The 23505-nt window shown below is 41.4% G+C and overlaps 1 protein-coding gene across 2 annotated transcripts in view; it reads right to left on the bottom strand.

Annotated features, from left to right (window-relative positions):
• inpp5a (inositol polyphosphate-5-phosphatase A) overlaps nt 1-23505 on the bottom strand; it is a 169951-nt gene that overhangs the window by 92856 nt on the left and 53590 nt on the right. For both annotated transcript variants that reach the window (XM_084735789.1, XM_084735790.1), the window contains exons 3-4: nt 15740-15840; nt 15256-15343 (exon numbers count right to left, since the gene is read on the bottom strand). In XM_084735789.1, coding sequence (XP_084591915.1) covers nt 15256-15343; nt 15740-15840 — 189 coding nt within the window. The remainder of the gene's footprint in view (nt 1-15255; nt 15344-15739; nt 15841-23505) is intronic.

Here is a 23505-nt window from a genome sequence, read left to right as displayed (position 1 = left end):
GCTTTATGAGCTATTAATATGTACTACATAACATAAACATGACAACAATATTGGCTACACACTTAAAGATCTGAGTAAAGTGTCCGTGGTGGAGTATGGAGTACGGAGTTATGACAGTTAAAGAGGAAAGGCAGGCGCTTCATGGAGAGCTTGTGATGCCATTACTCTGACAGCAAGCAGGGGATCATCAGCCCAGAGAGGGAGGTGGAGTGACTGAGTGTGTGTGTTTAAAGCAGCCTATGTGTTTAAAATGTGCTGCACAATACCTGCTAATTCTATTAAGTGCTTCTGTGGTGTGGCTGTGTGGTTATGGGTTGATGTAAATGGACGGCTGGTTGACTAAACAATGCAATAGCATTAGAATAAGGTGATTGGATGACAGAGTGGAGTAGGAAGGCCCAAGCCCAGCCACCCCAGGTCTTGCCAAGTCCATTACGTGTATTGGAGACATCTTGATATCCGTCATGGGGAGTTGCCAGCCAAGAGGGAGAAGAGGTTGTTGTTTTGTTTAGCCTTCATTGTCAAGATGGCTTCCACCTCGCAGCATCCAGGCGCAGGTAATGCAATCAATTGAGGACCTCACAAACAGTAACCCCTCTTTCAATCTGCTCCGGGACCTTTGGGTCTGTTTTAGGAAACACTGGTAGTCGACTGGCTCAAGGACAAGCATAGACTTGAGTTCGGTTTTGACTTTGCCACCAAGCCATCACTTCATGATGTGTACCTGTTTGCATAAATCATCTCTAAAGCTCTTGACAGTCCAGAGTGGAGAACAACAAGAAAGTTAGAGATGAAGAGAGGAGCATGCAGCATGGACTTTGAAAACAGCTACCATCATGATCAACTAATATAACAATGTACAATTATACTATTAGGTCTTACTGGATAGCAGGTGTCTATTAATTCCTAGTTACAAGACAGCATATTCAGACACCTACGCAGGTGTTATTTGTGTTGGTATTAAACTGTAATAATAGTAAAAACCTTTTCAGTTAAGGAGAAAGACTCCAGGAGCGTCCCTGTACCTCAGTCGGTAGAGCATGCACCCCATGTACTGAGGCTGTCAGTCCTCTGCAGTTTACTGCATGTCATCCCTTCTCTCTCTACCCCCTAAAATCTGTACTGATTGGTCCAAAAGAACTTCGATGACTGGCCTAAATTCAATTTTGTATTTTTGTTCAAACCTGGTGGAAAGAATCTACCAACAAATGGGTGACATCATTTCACTTCCAGGCAAAGCCGGAAGCTCAATGAATGGAAATGGAAACTTATAACGTTTGTTATAACATTAGCTATCAAAAGGAGATCACATAGAATAGGTTAAATATCTGTGACTTGATTACAGAGATAATTCAGAGTTACAGTATTAGGGAGTTTTACTGTTGTTCCTAGAGTCAGAAACAAATAAATGCCATTGGACAGACCTCTTTTTTATGGTGTTGGTGTGGTTTGAAATTCTATAGTTTGATTTTCTATGGGTAGGCACCTTTTCCAAGCTTTGTCTGAGGGGAGGCCCACAGCTCATGTATTCAAATACTCCTCCTTCCTGTGTCTGCTCAGCCCTGTCTTGATTCTTACCAGGCTCGTCACTCTGAGAGCCAGTCATTAAAAGCACTTGTGTGTGGAGTGTGATTGTTTGAGTGTGTTCATTGGAGACAGGTGTCAAGAGGTTGTTTCTACTGCTGTAATTACTCCACAACACAGCGCTTACCACGGGAGCCACGGGCTTTCTTCAAACCGGGGAGAAATTGCTTGGATTTAATGTAACGATTTCCCCCCCTGATATTAACCAGCTGTGCGTGACACCGGGCTCGAGCGAGGAGATCAATTCCCCGGGAAAGTGTCGTCTTCCTCAGACAGGTCGGTGAGCGAGGATGAGAGGGAGAATCACGGACCGGCACTTCCACCGCTGGAGGAGGGAGGGGGGTGTTTGGATTAGAAGCTGGTGGCTCGTGGTAGGTGTCTCACCCTCCCACCTTAACACCCCCATATGCCACTCCCTCCTCCTGTACATGATACCAGGTATGGGGCAAGGTGCTCCCGGAGGAGGGAGGGGATATATATATACACTTAGGCAGGAGAAAGGTCAGGCGGGCTGAATGTGGCAGGCAAACAGGCAGTGGGGGTCTGGGGGCCTGGGGATGAATCACAGGAGAATTGGTGCATGGCAGTGAATGAATAACCCGCCATGGCTCCCCAAACCCCATTATTTCCCTCCTTCTCCAGCGGGGCCTGAAATTCATGTCTGCGCATGCTGCCAGTTCATTAGGGGGAGGATGTCATTCCTCTTCTGGCTGCGGCAGGACAGGCCAGGCGGGCCCCAGGAGGACCTGGCCCTGTTTAATTCTACATCAACCGCTCCACTGAGGGCCTTAATCTCTGCTTGTGTGATCAATACTATATCAGTGTAAATTAAAATGACAATTTTAAAGTAATTAAGCCTGTTAATGCTCGATTCAAATGTCATTATTTGCACGAGGAGAAGCAGATGGCTGGGTGTGTGTGTGTGTGTGTGTGTGAGGGAGGTTTTTCTTTTTTTTTTTCTTTGAAGAGGGGGGTAAATTACGAGCCATGTCCACAGTGACAGGTAAAACGCTTTAACTGGCACAGCCGCAGCCACCAAAAGGAGGGCTTAACAAAAGCAGATTAACTCTCCACCCATGCCAGCTCAGAGACCTCTCCAATTTCAGAGGAGGATAACCCAATTGCTGAAATCTGATTTGTAGAACCAAACCCAATTATGGCCATATTAGATGAGAAGTGGCAGGGAGAGAACGCTTGCCGAGGGACGCAGGAAAAATAGAGGGGGTGGGAGAGGTGGGAGAGGGTGCGGGGAAAAAAAGAAACGTTACACAATAAAAATGCACTTAACTATAGAATGAAGCCCAGCAGTAATTGTGTGATTCGATTATTTTTGTCTCCCTCCTCACTCGCTTTTGAAAGGCTATTTAGAGTCATTGTTAGAGTGAAATAAATGGGGCCCAACGTTAACCTTGTCCCCATGTCTGTGCATGTGTGTGTGTATGTGTGCGTTTGTGTGTGTGACCGTCTCATGTGAAGTGGGGTGATGTGTAAGTGAAAAGGAAATGAAATGATCACATTGTTGGTTGTTATTATGACAGGCTCGCAACCCATAGCCAGCGACCCTGCACTCTTCTTAGACCAGATTCACCAATTACACCCAATCACACCAGTTAGGGGCCACACAGAGGCCTGACAACCACACCCCCCGCTGCAACTGTTGCCTCAAAACAGGGCCTAACATCGTTAAGAATCAGACCTGCAGTTTCCACTTTCTCTTTCTTGATTTTCCTCAACGCTCTCTATTCCAACTGACAGTGAAACATGCAACAATTACATAAAGTGTAGCTGGTGACGAGCAGTCCATTTCATGAAGCCCTGAGTCAGTCTAATGAAGCAGCTAACGGAATTTTCCTCTGCGGAAAATGCCCATACCTCACAATTAGCAGCTAACAAGTCACGTGGTGACAAACAAGAGGAAGTGTAGTGATTAAGAGGAAGTAATTGGCACAGCAGTATGGATCAGTCATGGATGTGTCCGTCACTGCTCAGCTCATTCATCAAAAAAGCAGACAGATGTCACAAGATGGGATGTTGCCGCTGATGTTGAACCACCGCTGTGGCGGTCGGAGGAAATCGCCTGAAAGTGTAGTTATTTGGCAGCTCTACAGCAAATGTCCCACAGTGTTGTGATCGCTTGTTCAGACGAATGATAAGAATTGTCTGAATGCTGATGAAGGGAGGCACAGTGGTGCAGTGGATACCACTAGGCTTGTTAATGATTAATCATTAATCAATTACTTGCTGTTAAGATTTTAACTGATTCAAAATCTATTAATCTATAATTAATCTACAGTCTAGAAATGGCAGTTATTGGCCTCATTTGATATTGCTTTTATTTTGATGTTTTGTTGAATAGGAAATTTAAACTTAATGAGACAAAAATGAAAGAAAAAAAGATTTGTGTGGAGTTCGTATGTTCTCCCAGTATCTGCGTGGGTTCCCCTCCCAGTCCAAAGACATGCATATAATGTAAGAGCATAAATGGCTGTTTATCAGTCCTGTGATGAACTGGTGACCTGATGAGGGTGAACCCCACCTCTTGCCAAATGTCAGTGATTATAGATAATAGATGGATGAATGCTCATTATTATTATCATGCATCGTCTTTCTCCTACATGATCAGCATTTATAATATAGATGTTGGTTTAGCGATATTCAATCAGAAAGCAAACACCAAAAATTTCAAGTTAATTTTCCCTAAATGAAGTGAACACTATGCATTATGTCATGAGCTATTAAACCTCTGAAATCTGACTGACTTTATCACAAAGTCTGCAGCAGTACAGCACAGACCCCAAGCGCTGTCCTCAGTGGTGCAGCCCCATGAATTATTAAATACATGCCAATAGTGAACAGATAGAAAGCATCCCTGCTGAAAAACAAGGGCAACCTGTGGGTATTTAATTAGCAGGGTGGTTGCTCCTCTGCATGCCTGATCATGCAGGGTAAAGGACACCCGGGGCCGGAGAAAAGCTTGGCATCGTATTGGTTTGCATCCAAGCTGTCCGATCCATCATGCTGTCTGTTGACTGCTGTTTGCAGAGCCGGCCCTTATTAATTATCAGCTCATTTGGAGAGGAGGGGGTGTCAAGGGTGGAGTGTGGGCGCTAGGTGTTAGGTCCTCTTTGATCAATGTAAGCAATCGCTCCAAGAGAACTCTACTGAGGGTGATTAAGGTCAATTTGGCCTGGCACGCTGGATGTCTCCTCCTGCAGAGGATGAGTGGATGCCCCTGGGATGGAGATGTGGGAGGTGAATGTCTTAGCTGGTCTGTATCCTATTGGCAAGCTTTAGTGATAGCATCAAAGATTAGCTTTAGGGGGTTAACAATAGTTATCTAAACAGGAGAGAAATCACTTAAATCAGTAAAACTGATTGAATCTGTTAATTAAATCTGTTTTAAAGTTATCCACACCAAATATTTAGATTTCACTGCATTTAAGACTTTTGCTAATAATTAAGAAGTCTATAAATCCAGCAGGCCTGACGAGAACCATGCTTCTCAGAGCAATGCTGGTTCCTCCATCACTACTATGCTGAGGTGCCCTAGAGTTAAAGTTATTGATAACTGTAATAATTCCTCCTTTCCAAAATGGCCATAAGAAGATCCGCTCCTAAGGTTATAAGTGGGAAATAAAATCCACATCTGTGCAATGAACGATTCTAAAGTTCAGGCAAAGCTGATACGAAGCTTCAGCAGTCTAAAATATTCAAATCAAAATCTTATCTTCCTAAGTTAGTCTTTTTTAGTACAAAATTCTCCTTTAATTCCTGTGGACAATATTTAATTACTAACCTGCAGCGGAGTAATACCAAAGGACAATTCCACGCAAAACAGTAAAAGTCAGACTGGAGAAACTTTTAACAGCCTGTAACTCAGTAGCCCCCTTAATGAAGATGTATCACCATAGATGTTTTAAAGAGTTAGCTCAGATTCACCAAAGCTGGGCAACAACACAAACTAATCATGTGAGGCAGCAGTGGGCCATAGCTCCTGTGTTCTGTCAGTGGTTTTGTTGATGGTGGTTGGCCATCAGAAACTGTCTGAGGTCAAGGTAAAGTGGTGTAAATATTCTGAATATAGCGTACACTTAAACCCACAAATTGGGGGCACGCCAACTGCCATCTCCTATAAAAATACTTAAAAAAATCCAAACTATCCCTTCAAGTTAAAGTTCTGTATAGGCTGCTTATACCACTGGGCGGAAATATCATTATAACACAATATTACAGAATAATAGGACCTAAACATACATATGCATGTGTACATATATGATGCATGTTACTGCGCTGATTTTTGGAGAGTCAAGTGTCTGGGGTGCAGTGGTTAGGGGTGTTTTTTTTCTCTTTGGAGAGTGGGACTGTGAGAGCTGTGAGGGCTCTCAATAGACAGAGGATTATGGAAATCAAAGCTGAGAGATTAGCTAATGGGAATATAATGGCCACTGACTGCCTGGGTCAGCTGGGCCATGCAAATGAAGCAGCAGAGGAAGAATCGATATGTATGGACAAAGTGCTGCTCAAAGACGGCCCTATATCAGTAATGCTACACACACATACATGTAGATGCACGCAGACACACACACACACACACACACACACACACACACACATACACACACATACACAGAGTGAGGGCCTGAAGCCAGCAGACAGCAGCGAGCTTTCAGCGAGAGGACCCCGCTCAAGTGGGGAACTGGAGATATCGCCAGCTCCGGCCCCGCTTCCTCTCACTGATGTCAACAGGCGGCATGTGATTCTCCCCGACGCCTGGCTCTCATCCCCACTGACACAGCACCGAGATGCAGATGCTGGTCCAGCCCCGCTCTCCACGCTCCATCAAATATCTATTCATCCCGCCTTGGCCCCAAAACAGAACAAACGTCCTTGTGGACAATCAATAGTGCCGCGACCAGGACAGCCAAGTATTACGACAGCATTTAGATACACTAAGTAGTTTATTTTCCTACAGACTCTGGACAATCTGACATCCGCCATTTAGGATGTGCGGATATTAACCTTCTTCGGATGTATGAGGTAAAGTGGGTGTCGTAAAATGCAATTGACTGGGACACATGACGGCTTTCATCATCAAACTAAATGGAACATCCACTCTCTTATATATCAGAATACCAATTTTGAGCATGTCAGAAAAATTTCAATTTCAGGTGGGAGCGGCAGGACTCCAGCTCCCCGTGCCTGGCCTCTCCCCTCTCATTTTCATTCCTGCCCGCTCGGCGCAGCCATTCATCAGGACCCGGGCAGAGGACACCTCCCGCCTGCTCACAAATGCATGGAGCAGGCAATAAAATTAACCTTGTGGCAATTGTTTTCCCACCCGTTTGATGGCCCCGTGTCAGCTCATCCGTTACAGCGGGAAGGAATAAAAAAGTCAAGCTCGGATGTGCAAAAAATTATGACTCGGGGTGGGGTGGGGGGGGCAGGTACCTGAACGGAGCCGAGCTAATGCCAGATTATGGAGTCAAAACTCGATCAATCAGTGTTAGCAAGTGTCTGAAAAGATGGTTGCTTGTTGATTTGTGTCTGGAAACAATAAAGAGCATCAAGAGCCTGGTAGGTGGTTATTATGAAGACTACTAAGCAACAAGATGGTGTGATATTTTTACAGTTCAGCCACCATCCCTGACCCGGCCCTTTCACTGGGCGGGGAGGGACAAGACGGAGGAGGGAGGGAGGGTAAGAGGTGGGGGGGGGGATAAAAATCCTTCAGAGGGTGTTTATTTGCTCTCAACACCTCCTAAGCGATCAATATTTTTAATTTGGGTCCGAGTTATTATTTTTCACATCACTGCGCCGGGGAGCAGAGTAAAGTGGCTCATATTTTAGCACTAAAAAGATCGATATGACAGGCTCACCTTCACTCTGCCCCCTCGGTGGCTGGGGGCCGCACATCATAATGGACGGTGGCGAGGTACACCCGGCCCGCCTCATGCTGGAATCACATCATTATCTGTGGCTGGAGACCCCCCCCCCCCACAACCCCTCCACCACACACACACACACACACAGCAGCACAACATGCCACCTCCAACACAACTGATTTACTCCCCTCAGCTACATCCCGTCCACACACACAAACACACACACACACACGCACTGGTAAACACTTTATCAGAGCGCTGTTTATGAGGAGAAGCTCGGTGTGTGTTTTGCGGACGTGACAGTGTGTGTGTGGGAGCAGCCCGTGCCCGCTGCAGTGATGATCCGGGAGGGCAAAAGGCTCAGTTCACCCAGATTTGACTCCTTGTAATAAATGCATCAATTCCTCCACCTCTTTACACAATCTATTAATTATATATACATTTTCAGTCAAAATATTTTCACACAGGGAATGCCCACTCTCTCTGCCTCATAACTCACGTCTGATGGCAGATTCATTGATTGTCGGTCAACCCGTGTCCTGAGTGTGTGTGTGCGTGCTTGCCTCAGTGTTTATTCAGCTTTGTCACTATATATGTGTGTGTATGCACTTATGTCTGCCCTGAGAGTATGAGTGATAGCCGTGGAGAGTTATGGCCTGGCGATATTACCGTGCTGACATCTACTCCATTCAAGTGGCCTCAGCCGGTGCCGTACTTCTCACCATATTGAAATAAGAGCTCTCTTAGATTTAGTTAGCAATATTTTAACCTGCTTATATGCCTGCTGCGGCCTTTTTAAACACAGAGCTGAGAGGTGGAGGAGGGATGGAGGAGGAGGAGGAGGAGGAGGAGGAGGAGGGGGAGGAGGAGGGGGAGGCTGCTCCTGCTAGTTAACCTCTGTGTGTAAAACCAACAGCCTGTACACAGAGACCCCTCCTCTATGACCCCACTCTGTCTGCAAAGTATATAATCTCTATATGCAACCTGGTTTTGTTTCATCATAAAAAGGTGGAACAGGGAGGTGATATAAGACGCAGTTAAAAAAAAAAGAAGAAGAAGAAAAAAGAAGAAGGCGATAAATGCGAGTGACACGCATTTCTGGGCAATACCGTAAACACACTCACGCTGAGGCCCTGTCAGCACAGAGGGACACTAAGTGTTCATAAATTCCTGGCCGAGCAGAGCGGTACTGATGATTGCATTACAGCACGCTGCCTGGAGGAGAATTAAGGACTCACCTCTGGAGCAGAGCGAGGCAGAGCTGCTGGCAGCTACTGACAGGCAGGCTGCTCTACTGACCAGAGAGCAAGAACGGCAGCTTGGGCAGGAAAAAGGCAGAAATTAGGAATCATTTTGTTGAAAGCCTTAAATTTACAATGTGGGACTACAGGTGGGGGTTTCTGTGCCTTGTTCACGGACACATCAACATGTGTCTGCATCACTTTTAAGAGACAGCCTCTAAATACTAGACCACCAGTAAAGGTATTTGTTTAAAGGAGAAATCTGTGACATATTTACTGTAATAAATCATAAAATGACCGTGATGTGTCATCAGAAATTAAGGAAACATGCTAAGTTGAAACACCAGCTACACTGACAACATTACAGCCCGTATGTTCTCCTTTGTAATTTCTATTGTGGGTTGTTTTCCTGTTTCATGTTAATTTGAGTTCAAATTAATCAAGAATGTTCAATGAATTAGTTCATGTCTGTTTATGAGTCATCCTTAGAAGGAGTCGATGAGTAGGAATATGTGCTAAGCTACTTCCTGAGTGTGTGAGGACGGCTGAGAGTGAGCAACTGCAGATGGATACAATCTGACCAACAGCCCCTGACTTAAAAGCTTACGTATGGAAGCATTTTGACTTCTATGAAGTTGATAAAATGGTGAATAATGTCTGGTCTTTACAATTTACATCTCTTTACAATTTATTTATTGTCACAGAGGAGTAAAGAAACCAAAAAATATTCCCATTTAAGATGTTGAAATAACAGATTTTTGACAGTTAAAATTACTCAAACCAATTAAACAATTAACAATTAAATTACTCAAACCACTGATTCAATAATCAACATAGTTGGCAATTAATATAATAGTTGACAACTAACCAATTGACTGTTGCAGCTCTAGATTTTATCAATATTAACAGATATACTGATACTGCTTATTGATACTGACACTAGTGATAACCTTATTGATACTACTCAGCATAATTTGGTGAACAAAGACATGACATTAAGATTTTAGCATTAATTTCTTGCAGAAATAATAATAAAAGTGTTTCCTAAGCTATTGCATTTAACTGCATTTTCATCAGATTTAGTAAAGTTAGTCGACACTTTTGTATGTTTTGCCCTGCCAACTGTTTATGTAACGTTACATAAATACTGACAGCGATATTGTTTGTCCAGGAGCTTATCGATATTTCAATACAGTCAGGAACCGGTGACAGTGCCAAATACAAAATAAAAACCAAAAAGATTTTTATTGTGACTTTGTATACTTTTAGATGACATATACTGATGTCAAATATTTTGTTGAAATTGTACTCAAACAGCAGAAGAAAAGAAAAGAAATGCTATAAGCCTCAAGTTTTCTCATCTCCCAGCTGGACTGGCTAATTTAAATGTTTTATATGTCGCAATATAACAGCCAACCCAGGCTTTATGAACCACTCTAAATAAACATTTACTGAATAAACAAATACATTTCCATTTTTTTTTATATTACTAAATGTTGCCTAGTTCCCTTGAAAATTTAATTATGTGTTTCTACCATTTTTGGTTCTTTTCTCTTCTCTGTTTCCTTCTTTTTTGGTTCCAGTATGTCTTGCTTTTCATTTCCCCTGTAATGTGCTTCACATGCAATTTGTATGAAACTGAATTCCATAGAAATTAGGAATTTGACCTCAGACTTCCACTGTCATCCTGTCCTCCTCCAATTATCTCATCATCTCAGAGGACCGTACAGTACAGTGTTAAAATCCTAATTTACTTCAGCAAAGACAAAGCCTGGATTGACTCGATGAAGAAACTTATTTCAAATTAAATTAATATATCTAATGCAACAGTTACACCAAATAATGCAATATTATTGTATGTGCTCACTGTACTAAAATCCAGTTAAACCTAAGATTCTTTTAAACTGGCATTGAACCGTAAACCATTTCCTGCTTTTCATTAGAAGTCTATTACCATTTGCAGTTTGTGACACTGATTCCAAGATAATGAAATCAAAAACTGCAGACGGCTTGCTTTGAACTTCCAGTATGATTGATTTGGATCCATGACACAAATAGGTCAGGACAAAGTGCTTACATACTATAACACTGTCTTCTAGGGTGAAAGCGAGTACAAACACACACATGCATGCATACACACAGCCCCGGGGTAAAAGGAGACAGCGGTGTCCTGTCAAGCCACGGAGCCTGATTTATCCTCTGTCGCTGCTCTCATTCCTGTCCTGCAGACCACAGACATGAGGGATGCCTTTAATTTCCCATTAAAATGCCCTGGAACAACTGAGGGCTGAGGAGGCAGTGTGTGTGTGTGTGTGTGCTGCTGTGTGTCACTGTCTCTGTATGTGGATAGCTTGATTAGACTGTGTGACAGTGGTAGGTGTCTGTTTGTGAGTACGGGTTTGCAGGCGTTTCTGTTAAGCCGCACAGACACCAGAGTAAAAGTGCATGTCAGGAAGCAGTAACACGAGCGCACGTCATTGCAGATGACACGGCTGCAGCTCCAGGGCCAGGCCCACGATAAATATTAATGGCCAAGAACAAGTGGATTGGGAGTTGAGTTATCAGGGCGGGCCTTCCTAATTGACATTTTACCTGCTGTATACCTTAACAGGGCTGTAAAACACCAGGCCCGGGCTCAGCCGTAGGGGGGACGTGTCAGTCAAGCTCTTCCCCATCACTGCTGCCTTCCTCTGGGAGGAGGAGGAGGAGCTCCAGCTCGCCTGGACTTCTCATTGTTCAGATTCAGCATCAAGGTGTTACATGTAGCATTTTAACATCAAGAAATTATTACAGTTTAATTGAGAGAAATTGCGATGCGGTAAACAGACCAGGCGACAGCTTCTTCTTTTACACTGCACTTTAAATCATGTATCAGCAGGTTGAGTTTGGAGAGAAATGTCTTATTTTACAAAATATTAATCAGTTTTGCTCAATAAATAATGCAAAATCTCATTTGAGCTCCACTTTTCTGACTAAATTAGTTACATTTTTCAACAGCCTCTAGAATATCAAACATCCAAAACCTTACAGGAGATTTAGTTTATCCATTTCTACAGTATCTGAAATAATCTTAAATCTTCAGATTTAAGCACAGTTAGAGTTTTAACTAAACAATATTTTCATTAAATACACATTTAGGACTGAACAGTTACTTGAAATATTAGCGAAATCGCAGTATGGTGTAACAATCAAAGGTTAAATGTGTCACAACAAACAATTATAATATTGTGACGCTAATCAAGTAATAATTTAACGTAGCCTAATATATTTTTCACATAAGTCGCTGATTGTGATTTGTGTTTATAGGGTTGCAAATGTTTTGCATCCTTCTTTAACCGATAGTTGAACGCGCTAACAATTGATTCATTATTAATAATCAACAACTTACAAAACATGTGTTTTTTTTTCAATTTTTTTTTAATTTTTCAAATTTTTTCCTCATTTTTATTCTCATTAGGTTAAGGTTTATTTCTCCATATTCAAAAATTCGCTTTTAATCTGTTAAATTCTTAACAGTGATTAATAATTAACATCCCTAGTTGATTGTCTAATTGATTCATACATTTTATCAGCTCCTATCACAGTTGTAAAAAATAAATGGGTTCACACGTTCATTTATGAATCACATTCCTCTCTTTCAGTGACACTGAAATGCAGTTCAAACACACTCTCACACTGAGCAGGCATGTAAACAATCTCACTGGCCTTTACCATACACTCGCCACATTACTGCACTCCCACTCATCCAAAACATTCACTCGTCTACTTCCAAAGAAACTACACACACACACACACAAGCGCGTATGAAAACACAACAAAACACACACTCATACAAAGTGGAGGCTCTGGACCCAGAAAAGTGTTCCCACTTACATTATCTGAAAATTGACAGGCGGGGCAGACAACAAACAATTATCCCCGGAGCACGGGGGAAAAAAAATCGAAGATTGAGAAAACAAATATGGGTGATGTCATCAAAGCTAAATGGCAAGCCCTGTGTGAAAAAGACTGGAGAGTCTATTCATATTTACTGTTGCCAGGATTTCAATATCAACATCATAGAAAGCACATCAGATGTTTCCCTTTCCACTGACTGATTCACAAAGAGAAGCACAAACTGCCATCTCTATTTGATGAAAATGAAAATACAACAAAAAGGTTAATCTATAGACAAACACCATTAAATAAACAGCTCATAATGCCGAGATATTAGCAGCGCTTATATGAAATGGCAGATAATTATATTTTCTAAAGGCCAATGTTTGTAATATTTTTTTGAAAAGAGCAAATGTGACTCAGTGGGTGCTGTGATTTATGAGCGTTTGTGGAGATGCAGTGTAGCGTGGCGATAACGCCGAAAACGTGGAGGAGAACCAAGACACACACAACTCGGTGATCGCAGACAAACTGGGATCCAAAGTCCATATCTGGACCAGTTTCCATGTGTTATTCTATAGCGCTTTTTCCCACATAATCTCCTGGGAAAGCAGACATGATCATCTGACACACCTGCAGTCTGTCAATCAAGCATCAGACAAAAAAAAATGCACTTAAAACCACCTTATAAAGAAGAGGATGGGTACAGAACACAGGGCTTAAATCCTCCACTAGTGCTGCTAGCTTTGAGTATCTGGCTCCACCAAGAGGCCATGTGCAAAACATCTATTCAGCTGTGGAACAAGTAAATGAATGAAAAGGGCCATTCACCAAAATTAAAAGGTTCTATCATTAGAACGATTCCCTATTGGACCGACTAATAGGGTAGTCCCTATTAAGCACACTTGCAACTTCTGAGTTAAATTTAAAAAAATAAACTTTTTTTTCAAGAGAACATTTGGTGCATATTTCAACTCCTGCTTTTGTTAAGTACTAATTTATTATAAAAAAAAAATATATAAGAAATTAGTGATTTTAATAAAACATGAAATGTTACTTACACACAGACGGTATACAGTTCATTGCAATGACATTAAGCATGATAATACTGTATGGTTTACATTTTTTGTATGCAATATATTATTTTATTGTTAAATATCCAATAAATGTGTATTTTTTTGGAGAAAATAAAAGTAGCTATGGAAAACAATGAAATTACAGATTTTGAAGAGAACAATTTGTTTTTGTTAAAATTTTTAAAGACACATTTATAAGACACATTAAAAATGTCTGAAAAGCAGATTTGTTGGTCTTATTAGGGACGTTTACGGTTCACATAGATGTGTCTGACTTTGAGTTTTATTAATTAGGCCAAGGTGTTTTTAACAGCAGTCCCAAATCATTCAGTAGGTTTTTTAACCTGAGCTGAACTTATTTCTAAATATCTGCTGCCATCTGGTGGACGTCTGCTGTTACTACATATTGAGAGAAACACTGCAGGCAGTAGTACAGGAGCCTACATAATTATGGATATATTAAGTTGTGATTTCCGTCTTGAGTCCATTAATACGTACTTAAAGTAATGCCTCCATATGCACAATACAGTGAGCAGATCCCATGAATATCTTTATGTAGTTTTCTTTGCATCAACCAAGAGCTGAAGGTCAATCTTAATGAAAGTTTGTAGCTCTTGTGTCATGTTTGTAGTCTATTTGTGGGTATTAGTTTATGTTGTATTCAGATCTGAATATATAACAGTCTGGTCTACTTTTTACCTTATTTATTCAGCTTTGTTGTCCTTGTTCTTAACTGTTATGTCTGCTCCTGAGAGCAACAGAAGAACCAACCAATAAAGCTGAATTTTAATATGCTAAAAACACCAAATAATGCATTCTTGAATTTAATCCCACTGTAAGTCATTCCAAACCAATACCATGGTCAAAGTTTTTGATGGACTCTGAAAGCATCTGACAATTGTGCCCGGCCTTTGCGCACCAAACATGCATGCACATGGCGAGTGACAGTTTTCAGCTTATCTTCTTTCTATGACAAATGGCCGCTGCATTTTCAACCACAAGCTAAATTTTCACCACAGCGTCCTAAATTAAGAGCTGTGATCACAAAATGATGTGTTCACTGTCACTATCGGAGATGTTTCCTTGTTAGTGACACCAAAATTCAGAGAAAGGGGGGTCTGTTAAGACTGAGCACACCGTTTAACATAAACGAGCAATGATTCATACAACTAGAACACTCCTACAACTTACTGGTACCAGCAGCAGCCCGCTGCAGCTACTAATGCAAAAGACATGACAGAACTATTACTACTGTTTAGAATGAAATGGGTGATAAAAGTGGTTCAGGCTATTCATTCAGGCTTTCAGTCTGGATTGTTTTCATTCCTTGAATTCCCTATCATAGTGGAAAATTGAGGTATTTTTTTCAAATTCTGAAGAGGGGAAATAATGGAAACATGACTTTCTGCGTCTTATTATGGAAGAATGTATGTCTTTTTCCTGTTATTATAAGTTGTGAATGTGTGCACATTTTCAGCTGATCGGTCAAAAAAAAAATTATGGGTTTTGAAATAGACTGAAAGTAAAAGAAAGAAAACTAAAGAAAAAGATAGAAAAGTTAAAAAATTCTCTATCAATGTACCAAATAGCACTTACTGTGAAATGCTCCTGGGATTTGTAGTTTTCATCGAGGTAGACGCGGGCTCTGTTGTACTCCTTCATGGCATCACTGGACAACAGCTCTCTGATGGACACAACACACACACACACACACACACACACACACACACACACACACACACACACACACACACACAGATATATCAGCAAATGTCAATCCAATCCAAAATCATCAAAGTTTTCTTTAAGTTGAACCAAATTTGAAATAACACAGTATTAATTCAATCAAGTTAATATTTATGCTGATCCAAGACTTACACTATAATTGTATTTATATTTTACTGTGCTGAAGTACAGCTGTGATGCGACCAGTGGGGGGAGTAGTCCGTTCAGGTAAAAACAGACTACTCCTGCATGTTCCACAGGCCATCAATAGCGTGTTCCCATGTCATACAAACTACTGAAATACAGTAGCACCATTAAATATGGCAAATGACCACATTATGAGCACAATACTTACTTGACAAAACTATCCACGTGTGACATGGACGCCTCATAATTCTTCCCACCCACCTCTTGACAGTGCACTGCCAAGAAGTGAGGCTTATGTGACTGTACTGTCTGCAACAAAAGAGAGAAAATGCACGTGAAAAGGAGGGAAGGGGACAAACAGTTCCACTGTGTTTTTCAGTGCAAGTGCATCCATAACAGCTGTAACAAACGCCACGCTAAGCCCATTTGCTCATAATAAACAAACCTTAAGTTGAATTATTCAGTCGAGCACAAAACCTATATGAGCGTGGCGCCTGTGCCTCCACAATTCTTGCTAACTCGACTCTGTGACATGCTACTATATTTACACAAGACAAAGTGCCTTGCTAATGTAGGCAGAGGGCACTTAGTGAGCTTGTTCCACAAGCATAACGTCTGCCCCTCTTCATCTACCATCAGGGATGTGCCTGCAGAACAGTATGTATGTACAGCAGGGTGTGACAGATGCTCACACGTCACCACTAGTGCCGACACATCACTCACTATACCAGTAACTACTGCACCGCTGCAGGAATATATGTCAGGAATGCTCATTTAGAACGTGGGCAACACTCCAGAAAGTACACGCTGTTATAGAAGAAAGAAGTTGTGGTGAAATTAATTGAAACTTGCATGCATGTTCTATAATTAGTACAAATTGGTGGTTACATGAGCTGCGTTTCCACCCAAAGCTCGTGGAAAGTTTAATCCCAGGAACTACTTTTCAATGAATAAAGGGTTCCTTTAGCCTAAGTCTAAAAAAGACCCACAAAGATTAGGCAAAATAGTCTGCTGCTATAAAACAACAATGGCATCATATAAAGTGACAGACAGGCGTCATTATTTGTGCAACAGTGCAGCAGCAGTAAGTACAGAGGACGTTCAAGTTGTGCTGCTGTTGAACATGATGAAGTCTGTCATGCTCTTTTTTTTTTTCACAATACACTAAAAACAAACAAGGGTTGTTCTGGTATAAACAATCTCATACAACATAACTTATTAACTTCAAAACATGATCCGTCTACTTCCCAGCAGTCAAACCAAAGTGGTATGAAAATATTTCTAAACAAAGTGGTTTGTGGGGCGGATTTGTGAAAATGGTGGACAAAATAAAATGCTGCGAGTACTCAACCAATCTTAATATTCAGCACTGCAAGTTCCTGTACTTTTGGAGAGCACTAACCCCCTAAGCAGGGACTTGTTAGACCCTCGTCCCTGTGGTGGAAAAGCAGCTATGCAGGTGCTGCAACTAATAATTATTTCATTATGGATAAATCTACTGATTATTTTCATCACAATTAATCATTTTAGTCTATAAAATGCCCAAAACTTGCAGAAAATGTTCATCGCAATCAGATCATTGGTTTTATGCCCTGACAACTGTCATTTACATTTAAAAAATTCTTAAAAAAGATCTAAGTCTATATGGTATCAAGTGTGATATAGAGTCAGGAAGCTTGACTGAGTTGTCTTTAAAGTGTTGTTTTTTTTCCTCACGTGCTGGACACCACAAGTAGGTGGGGGAGGAGAGAAAAAAAGTAATAGGAGACTCAACAATTCTGTCTTTAATTTTGATTATTGAAACTGAAAGCTCATTTCTATCGATTTTTGATTTAATACTGAAATTGGAGCACCCCTAGTCCAAGGAGATGTCTTCAAATTACTCATTTAGTCCAACCAACAGTCCAAAACCTGAAGACTGTTAATTTACTGTCATAAATAACAAAGAAAAGCAGCAAAAAAAATTAAAATTAAGAAGCAGGAACCTGCGAATATTTGACCTTTACACTGGAAAAATCACTGAAACGTTAAATGAATTATCAAAATCAATTATAAAAATAACATTTCTTTTGATCAACTAGGCGATATTGTTGCAGCTCTGGGCTATAGTGCATATAAACACCGACTTCCTGCAAGCTGTCCCACCCAGACTCACACGACCCCATGTTGCTTTCCTTTAACGTTTCCTCTTACACATAGCGAGGTGTTTGTGAGCACCCTGTCAGAGGTGTTCAGAGTGGCTGACCTCTAATGGAAAATCAATACCACAGAGTGATTTAGAGCACTCACAAGCACTCACAGGGTCGGGCCTATGGATGGTGGGCAGAGGACATACATCAACGTCGCTGGGTACTGCAGGGGGTTGGAGGGGCGGCAAATGGTCCCTGGACCCGAACGGAGCCCCGCTACTTCACCAGCACCCCACCTCAGCGTTACATTACGCTCACTACAGGCCCAATCAAATAAAAGTAATGTATGGCAATAACACTATGGATTTTCCATCAACCTATGGCTTGTCACTTAGCCCGATGACCCACGAACGGGGACCTACAGCGGCTCAAACTTGGAAAGATAAGTGGACCTATCAACTCATGAGGGAAAAGGTCACACTCTCAAGGAGCTTGCAACTAATGTGAGGCTCAAATGTGACGTGTGGGACGTGTATGCGTGTGCGCACACACTAACATGCACATGCTCGTGTTAATCCACTTCATTCTATTTATCTTTCCAGGCTGTAAATTCAGGTCTATGTTGGCAAACAGACAGTATGCAGGTGGTAATTTCATTACCAGAATCACCAATGCATTCAGCCAAAAACCAAACAGCATCAACCGGTGGCCTTATTTTACTTTGGCAAAGATCAAAGCCCCGACTAAAATCCAATTAAATTTACCACTGTTAACAAGAAATTCTGTTGACGTTTGACATGCCAAGTACTGTATCTATAAACCATGATTTTATGATGGGCAACAACAGAAGTGGCCTCTCCGAACAACCCTCAGACAGTGACAGCTGCTGTGTCAGTGGTGAGAAAAGCCTGTCTGGTCGTGACTGACATGACTAACAGAGTGCTGCCATATGGGACCATTTCTCAACCTCGCAAGGATGTCAGACACTGATGTGTTTGATACGGAGGTGTGTCCTCTCTCTTTTCCCTCGCTCTTCTCTCCATATTAGCATGACCTGATTCTTGACAATATTTGAATTCCAAGGAGGCTCCCTTTTGTTTCCCAATTGCATATTTGTCAAACTGTGCATGTAAGTATCCTGGAGGCAGGGGAGGCCTGTTTGTACTGGTCTTATGAAGTCAGTTTCTTCCAAATTCACGATGCTTTCACTCGGTGATAACAGAAAATATCCTGAATGCTCCTGACTTGGTTGTGCATTATCATGTTGTTCATTCTGGTTTTGATTTTTTAAATTTCAGAGAGAAGACCATGTGACACATTTATTAAAAGACAAATAAACATCAATCATAACTTTCCTCAAGCTAGAAAAGGCTGCATTTATATTTAAAATATTTGAATCAGTTGAATTTGTAGTCTGACTGGCAGCTAAATTCCACGGATTTGAATTTGCAATTTAAAAAAAATTAGGTTTTGGGTTAAGTGATTGGATAAATATGTTGGTTATCAGCAACAGACTGAGTCCATTACAGTTGGGGTTTTTTGGGGTGATGTTTATCACTTTATTTTGCAAATTTAATGGCCTGCCTCCAACAGACAAGCAGGAGCCACTGCTTAAGGACAGATACAGTGGCACAGTATTCTTCCACTAAGCTGAAGACCATGTAAGATGAAGACAGCCTGTGAAGTTTTCACATCTAAACGCAGTAAATTCAGGATTCATTTCGACCAAAAACGATTTGGCAATTGTGGGTACAATAGAAAGACTGAGTTCTATTTTATTTTCTGTCAAGTTTTAATGACGTGTAATCTATGATGAGTAATCAGCACAACTGGAGTTGTTTTAGTTTGGTAAAAGAGAGAAACCTGGACTCAGAAGTTGTGCAACTGTACCATTTAATGAGGAAAGCATACATCAGCAATCATCTGCTGGGTGATGGTGGCAAGTTGGAAAAGTTTAATGTAATGCACAGCCCTACACTGAAAGATGCAGAAGTTTCACTTTAAGTAATGAAAAACGTTAAAATGTCAACTCAAATGTAACCACCGAAGTGTTGAAGTTAAAGTAAAGGTGCTGACAGGAAACATAGGTGATAAAGTGACCTGGAAGTGTCACTTAAAGTGAAGTCCTAAAAGAAGTAAGTGCTAAATGAAGTGCATAAAATCAAACACCGGTTTAAGTGTCAGCTGAATTGTAAGCACTGCAAACAACTGTACAGCAGAAAATTTTGTATAGTCATTGAAAAAGTTGTGGAAGAGCTGACAAAGGTTTTTTTTTTCTTAAAGGGCTTGAAGTGTCAAACTGTAAGCAGTAAAAGTACTTAAAATATTAGTTGAAAAGAAAGAGAGCAGTTGAGCAGTTGTACTAGTCACCTCACTCACAGTGTAACAATAAATCAACACAAAAATGATAATTACCAACATAAGCAACCATCCTACAGCACGCCACAATGATTACATAACCTACACAAGCTTTCCAGACTGAAGTTCAGTGTCATATGATCATGTAATCATACTACTACTACGACTACTAGCAATAATAATAGCAATAACAATGACAATAATAAATAATCATTAAGAAAAAAGAGTGTTGGTATTGGTATTATTATTGGTAAGAGGTGATCCAAAATCAGACATCAGATCAGAACCGAAAAAAGTGGATTGGTGCATCTCTAATTAAACTGGTAAAAAGAAGGCTTTGTGCAGAATTTCATTACAAATATAATACACAACTAAAGATTATGAGTTATCAAGCCTCTCTCTCTTCCGTTTGAGCAAGGGGTGGTGTTGGTTATTTATGAAGAAGATTACAAATTTGTGCTTTTACAGTTTGCCTCATCTTCATAAACTAGGTCAAAAGTTGCACTGAGCAGCAGATATCATCAAGACAGAGAGGCCCTTTGATGAGGACTAATCAGGAGAGCCTGAGTCCTATTTCATGGTTCCTATTTAGAGGTGAAAATAATCACAGGGATCTGAGGAGCTTATGAACTGACATACAACAAGGATTCTTTGCTTAACTGCCAAACTATAGAGCATTCACTCACTCAATAGTCTCTTTGAACATAATGTGGGAGATATGGGGCTTCAGGAGACAATCTGGACTTTATCAAGTGAATTTCTTCATTAAGAGATATAATATTACATTAAAAGGCTTTAACTCTAATGCATTACTACATTGGACATGCCTGGGATTTCAACACAGGATCCACGATTTATAACATAATTACAGATTAAGGTTTTAAACGAAACATTAAATCAATGAATTATCTGATGACCTTCAACTCTCTGCAATTTACACATCACAAGACGGGATGTGGGGACCTGGCAATCACTGGCCTGTGACAGTACAAAGAAGTTTCCAATGCAAATTGGCTGCGGGATTGTTCAATCCAGTGTGGTTCAATGCAAAGCGTTGTTTATACTATCACAGCAGCACTGCCGGATTCCCATTGAACCCAGTCTATTGCAGACATGTGTGGCAGGCAAATGACCCTACTTTGCTTACATGAAAATGACTGGGATATCCTGAGACAGGGTAAGAGCTGGATTCGATTGGCAGCATTCTCATGAGAAGTAAGGAAATGAGAAGCAATGGCTTGAAAAAGCTTTAGCTGTTGCATGTATCACAGAGCTCCCTAATAAGAGTAGTGAACAATTCTGTTTTTTTCACTTGGTCCAATAAAATTCTGCCAAGAGCCAATCCCAAGTCCTCAGAATTCACCAAGAGCCTGTTAATTTAACACAGCTCTGGCAACTTGTGATTCCAACAATTATATTTTTGCAGTGAGAGAAGTAAAAAAAAAATAACTGTCCCTTTAACTGCAACTAACTGATGGATGTTTCTGCGCTCTTTCCTGTAATTTACTGTATCTGATATTCATATCAGTTACATGAAGAAAAAGCCGAATGAGTAATAGCACAGACTTTGTTTCATTTTTTTATACCAGTCTGTGCATGTATGAGTAAGTGCTAACTGCCAGATGTTAATATCTGTTTCTTTACGCCCCTAAAACCTCAGAGGTAGCTTCCTGTAAATGGTCAAGGTTGCATTCTTGCTTATAGAAATGCACGGCAGTTCTCGTAGAAAGAAGCCCTAGATTTGCAGATATCTTCAAACACAGCTTGGTGTGAAGAGGCTCTGTCGGAAACAAAAGCCTCTGCAGAAAGTATCAAAGAGTTACACAGAGTCTGAAGAGAAGAATGAGAGTGAGAACTGTAGCAGGGTTGGCGGCGGCTGGTGCAAAAATGTTGATGGACTATGACCAAGGTGTGTCAGAGAATTAGAGCATTTTATTTCCTCAGGGAATTCCCTCGAGCTGCAGACTTGACCTACTGCGCCGTTCACTGTGTTGAGTATTTGATGGACGCAAGATACAACAGATAGATAACACCTACAGACAGACAGATATATAAAGGTATGTAGTAAGAGTGCAGGTACGAACAGGCAACCTTGTACAATGCCCTTTGCTGGAGTTGCGCCTTAAAAGCCAGTTTAACAGCTTTTATTGTTTATTTTCCAGGATGCTGCAGTGGAACTACTTGGGTGATTAGTTCTGACACATTAAAAGTGAGACAGCTCTTTCCTTACAAGTCAGCGACAGTTGACCGAGTGTGGAATGCATACAGTTGCCTCGGAGGAGCAAGGCACGTGGCGTGTTTGGGGCTGCTACAGTGTGAATTGGCAACGCCAATTCAGTTTCAAGTCTTCTTAAGTGTTTCCTGATGGCAAGATGTTCCTGTGTGATTAAAGAGATTCACTCTTCTCTCTGGGTGTGAGAGCACCAAGCTTTCCTGTGTGAAGAAACGGCCGTTGGATTCTTGCCAAGTCAAGTCAAAGCAGAAGTCATGACATTACACTGTATTAAACATACAACATGTTTTTCTTTTTAATATCCACTGAGGTCTTTCATTGAAAAATGCATCATAGTTTGAGGAGTTCATGACCAAACAGCAGGCAATGGACCAGAAGACGCAGTGGGTGTATTGTGTGTGCAGAGGGGTCATGATGAGCTAGCTTAGCGTGGCTGATTGTAGTTAACTCTCGCCGTCACTGCTGCTTGTTCCCAGCCGCGCCGAGTTCAGAGTCTGATGCTTCTTTCCATGACGTCAGCCGGCAGCGGCACAGAGCTGGCATGAGGCTACAGGCCTGCCTGGTTCACACAGGGGCACACCTCTCACTTTCTCTCCCTGCATGCTCTCCTTTCCCTCTGTCTCACCACACACACACACACACACACACACACACACACACACACACACACAAACACACCAGCAGATATACTTTCCTCTGAAGTGCGCAAGCCTGCTGCACAATGCAAACAGAATTCCTCAACAGCCGTAACCAGGACATGCTTCTCCCCACACACACACACACACACACACACACACACACACACACACACACACACACACACACACACACACACACACAGACACAGACGCAGACATGCTCCATCCTCCTGATATCCAATAACCTCAGTGCGAAACCAAACGTACAGGCTGGAATCACCTGGCTGTCGGCATGTTTTGGCACGCCGGTGACAGTAATAATTACAAGGAGGAGGCAAAAGTTGACAAAGACTCTGACTTTCAGAAGCCATGAAGCTGAGCAGATGTTTATTTATCTGTATTTTCTAACTTCTTCAAAGATCAGTATCAGAGCCAGTTGAGGCACCTTTTAAATGGTTAGTATTAACCCTGAAGCAATTCAGATTTTTTTTATTCTAACCAATCAGGTTTCAGTTATGGTACCTGACTACTGTGTTCCATTCAAATCGAGTTACTCACAGTTTTAGTAGAGACAGAAACCTTGACAGCAACTATAAGCTGGGGGTGTCTTGCATAT

The sequence above is a fragment of the Lutjanus erythropterus genome, chromosome 14, assembly GCF_056507025.1.
Source record: "Lutjanus erythropterus isolate fLutEry1 chromosome 14, fLutEry1.hap2, whole genome shotgun sequence".
In the NCBI taxonomy this organism is placed as follows: Eukaryota; Metazoa; Chordata; class Actinopteri; order Lutjaniformes; family Lutjanidae; genus Lutjanus; species Lutjanus erythropterus.
This window is presented reverse-complemented; position numbering and strand designations above follow the sequence as displayed.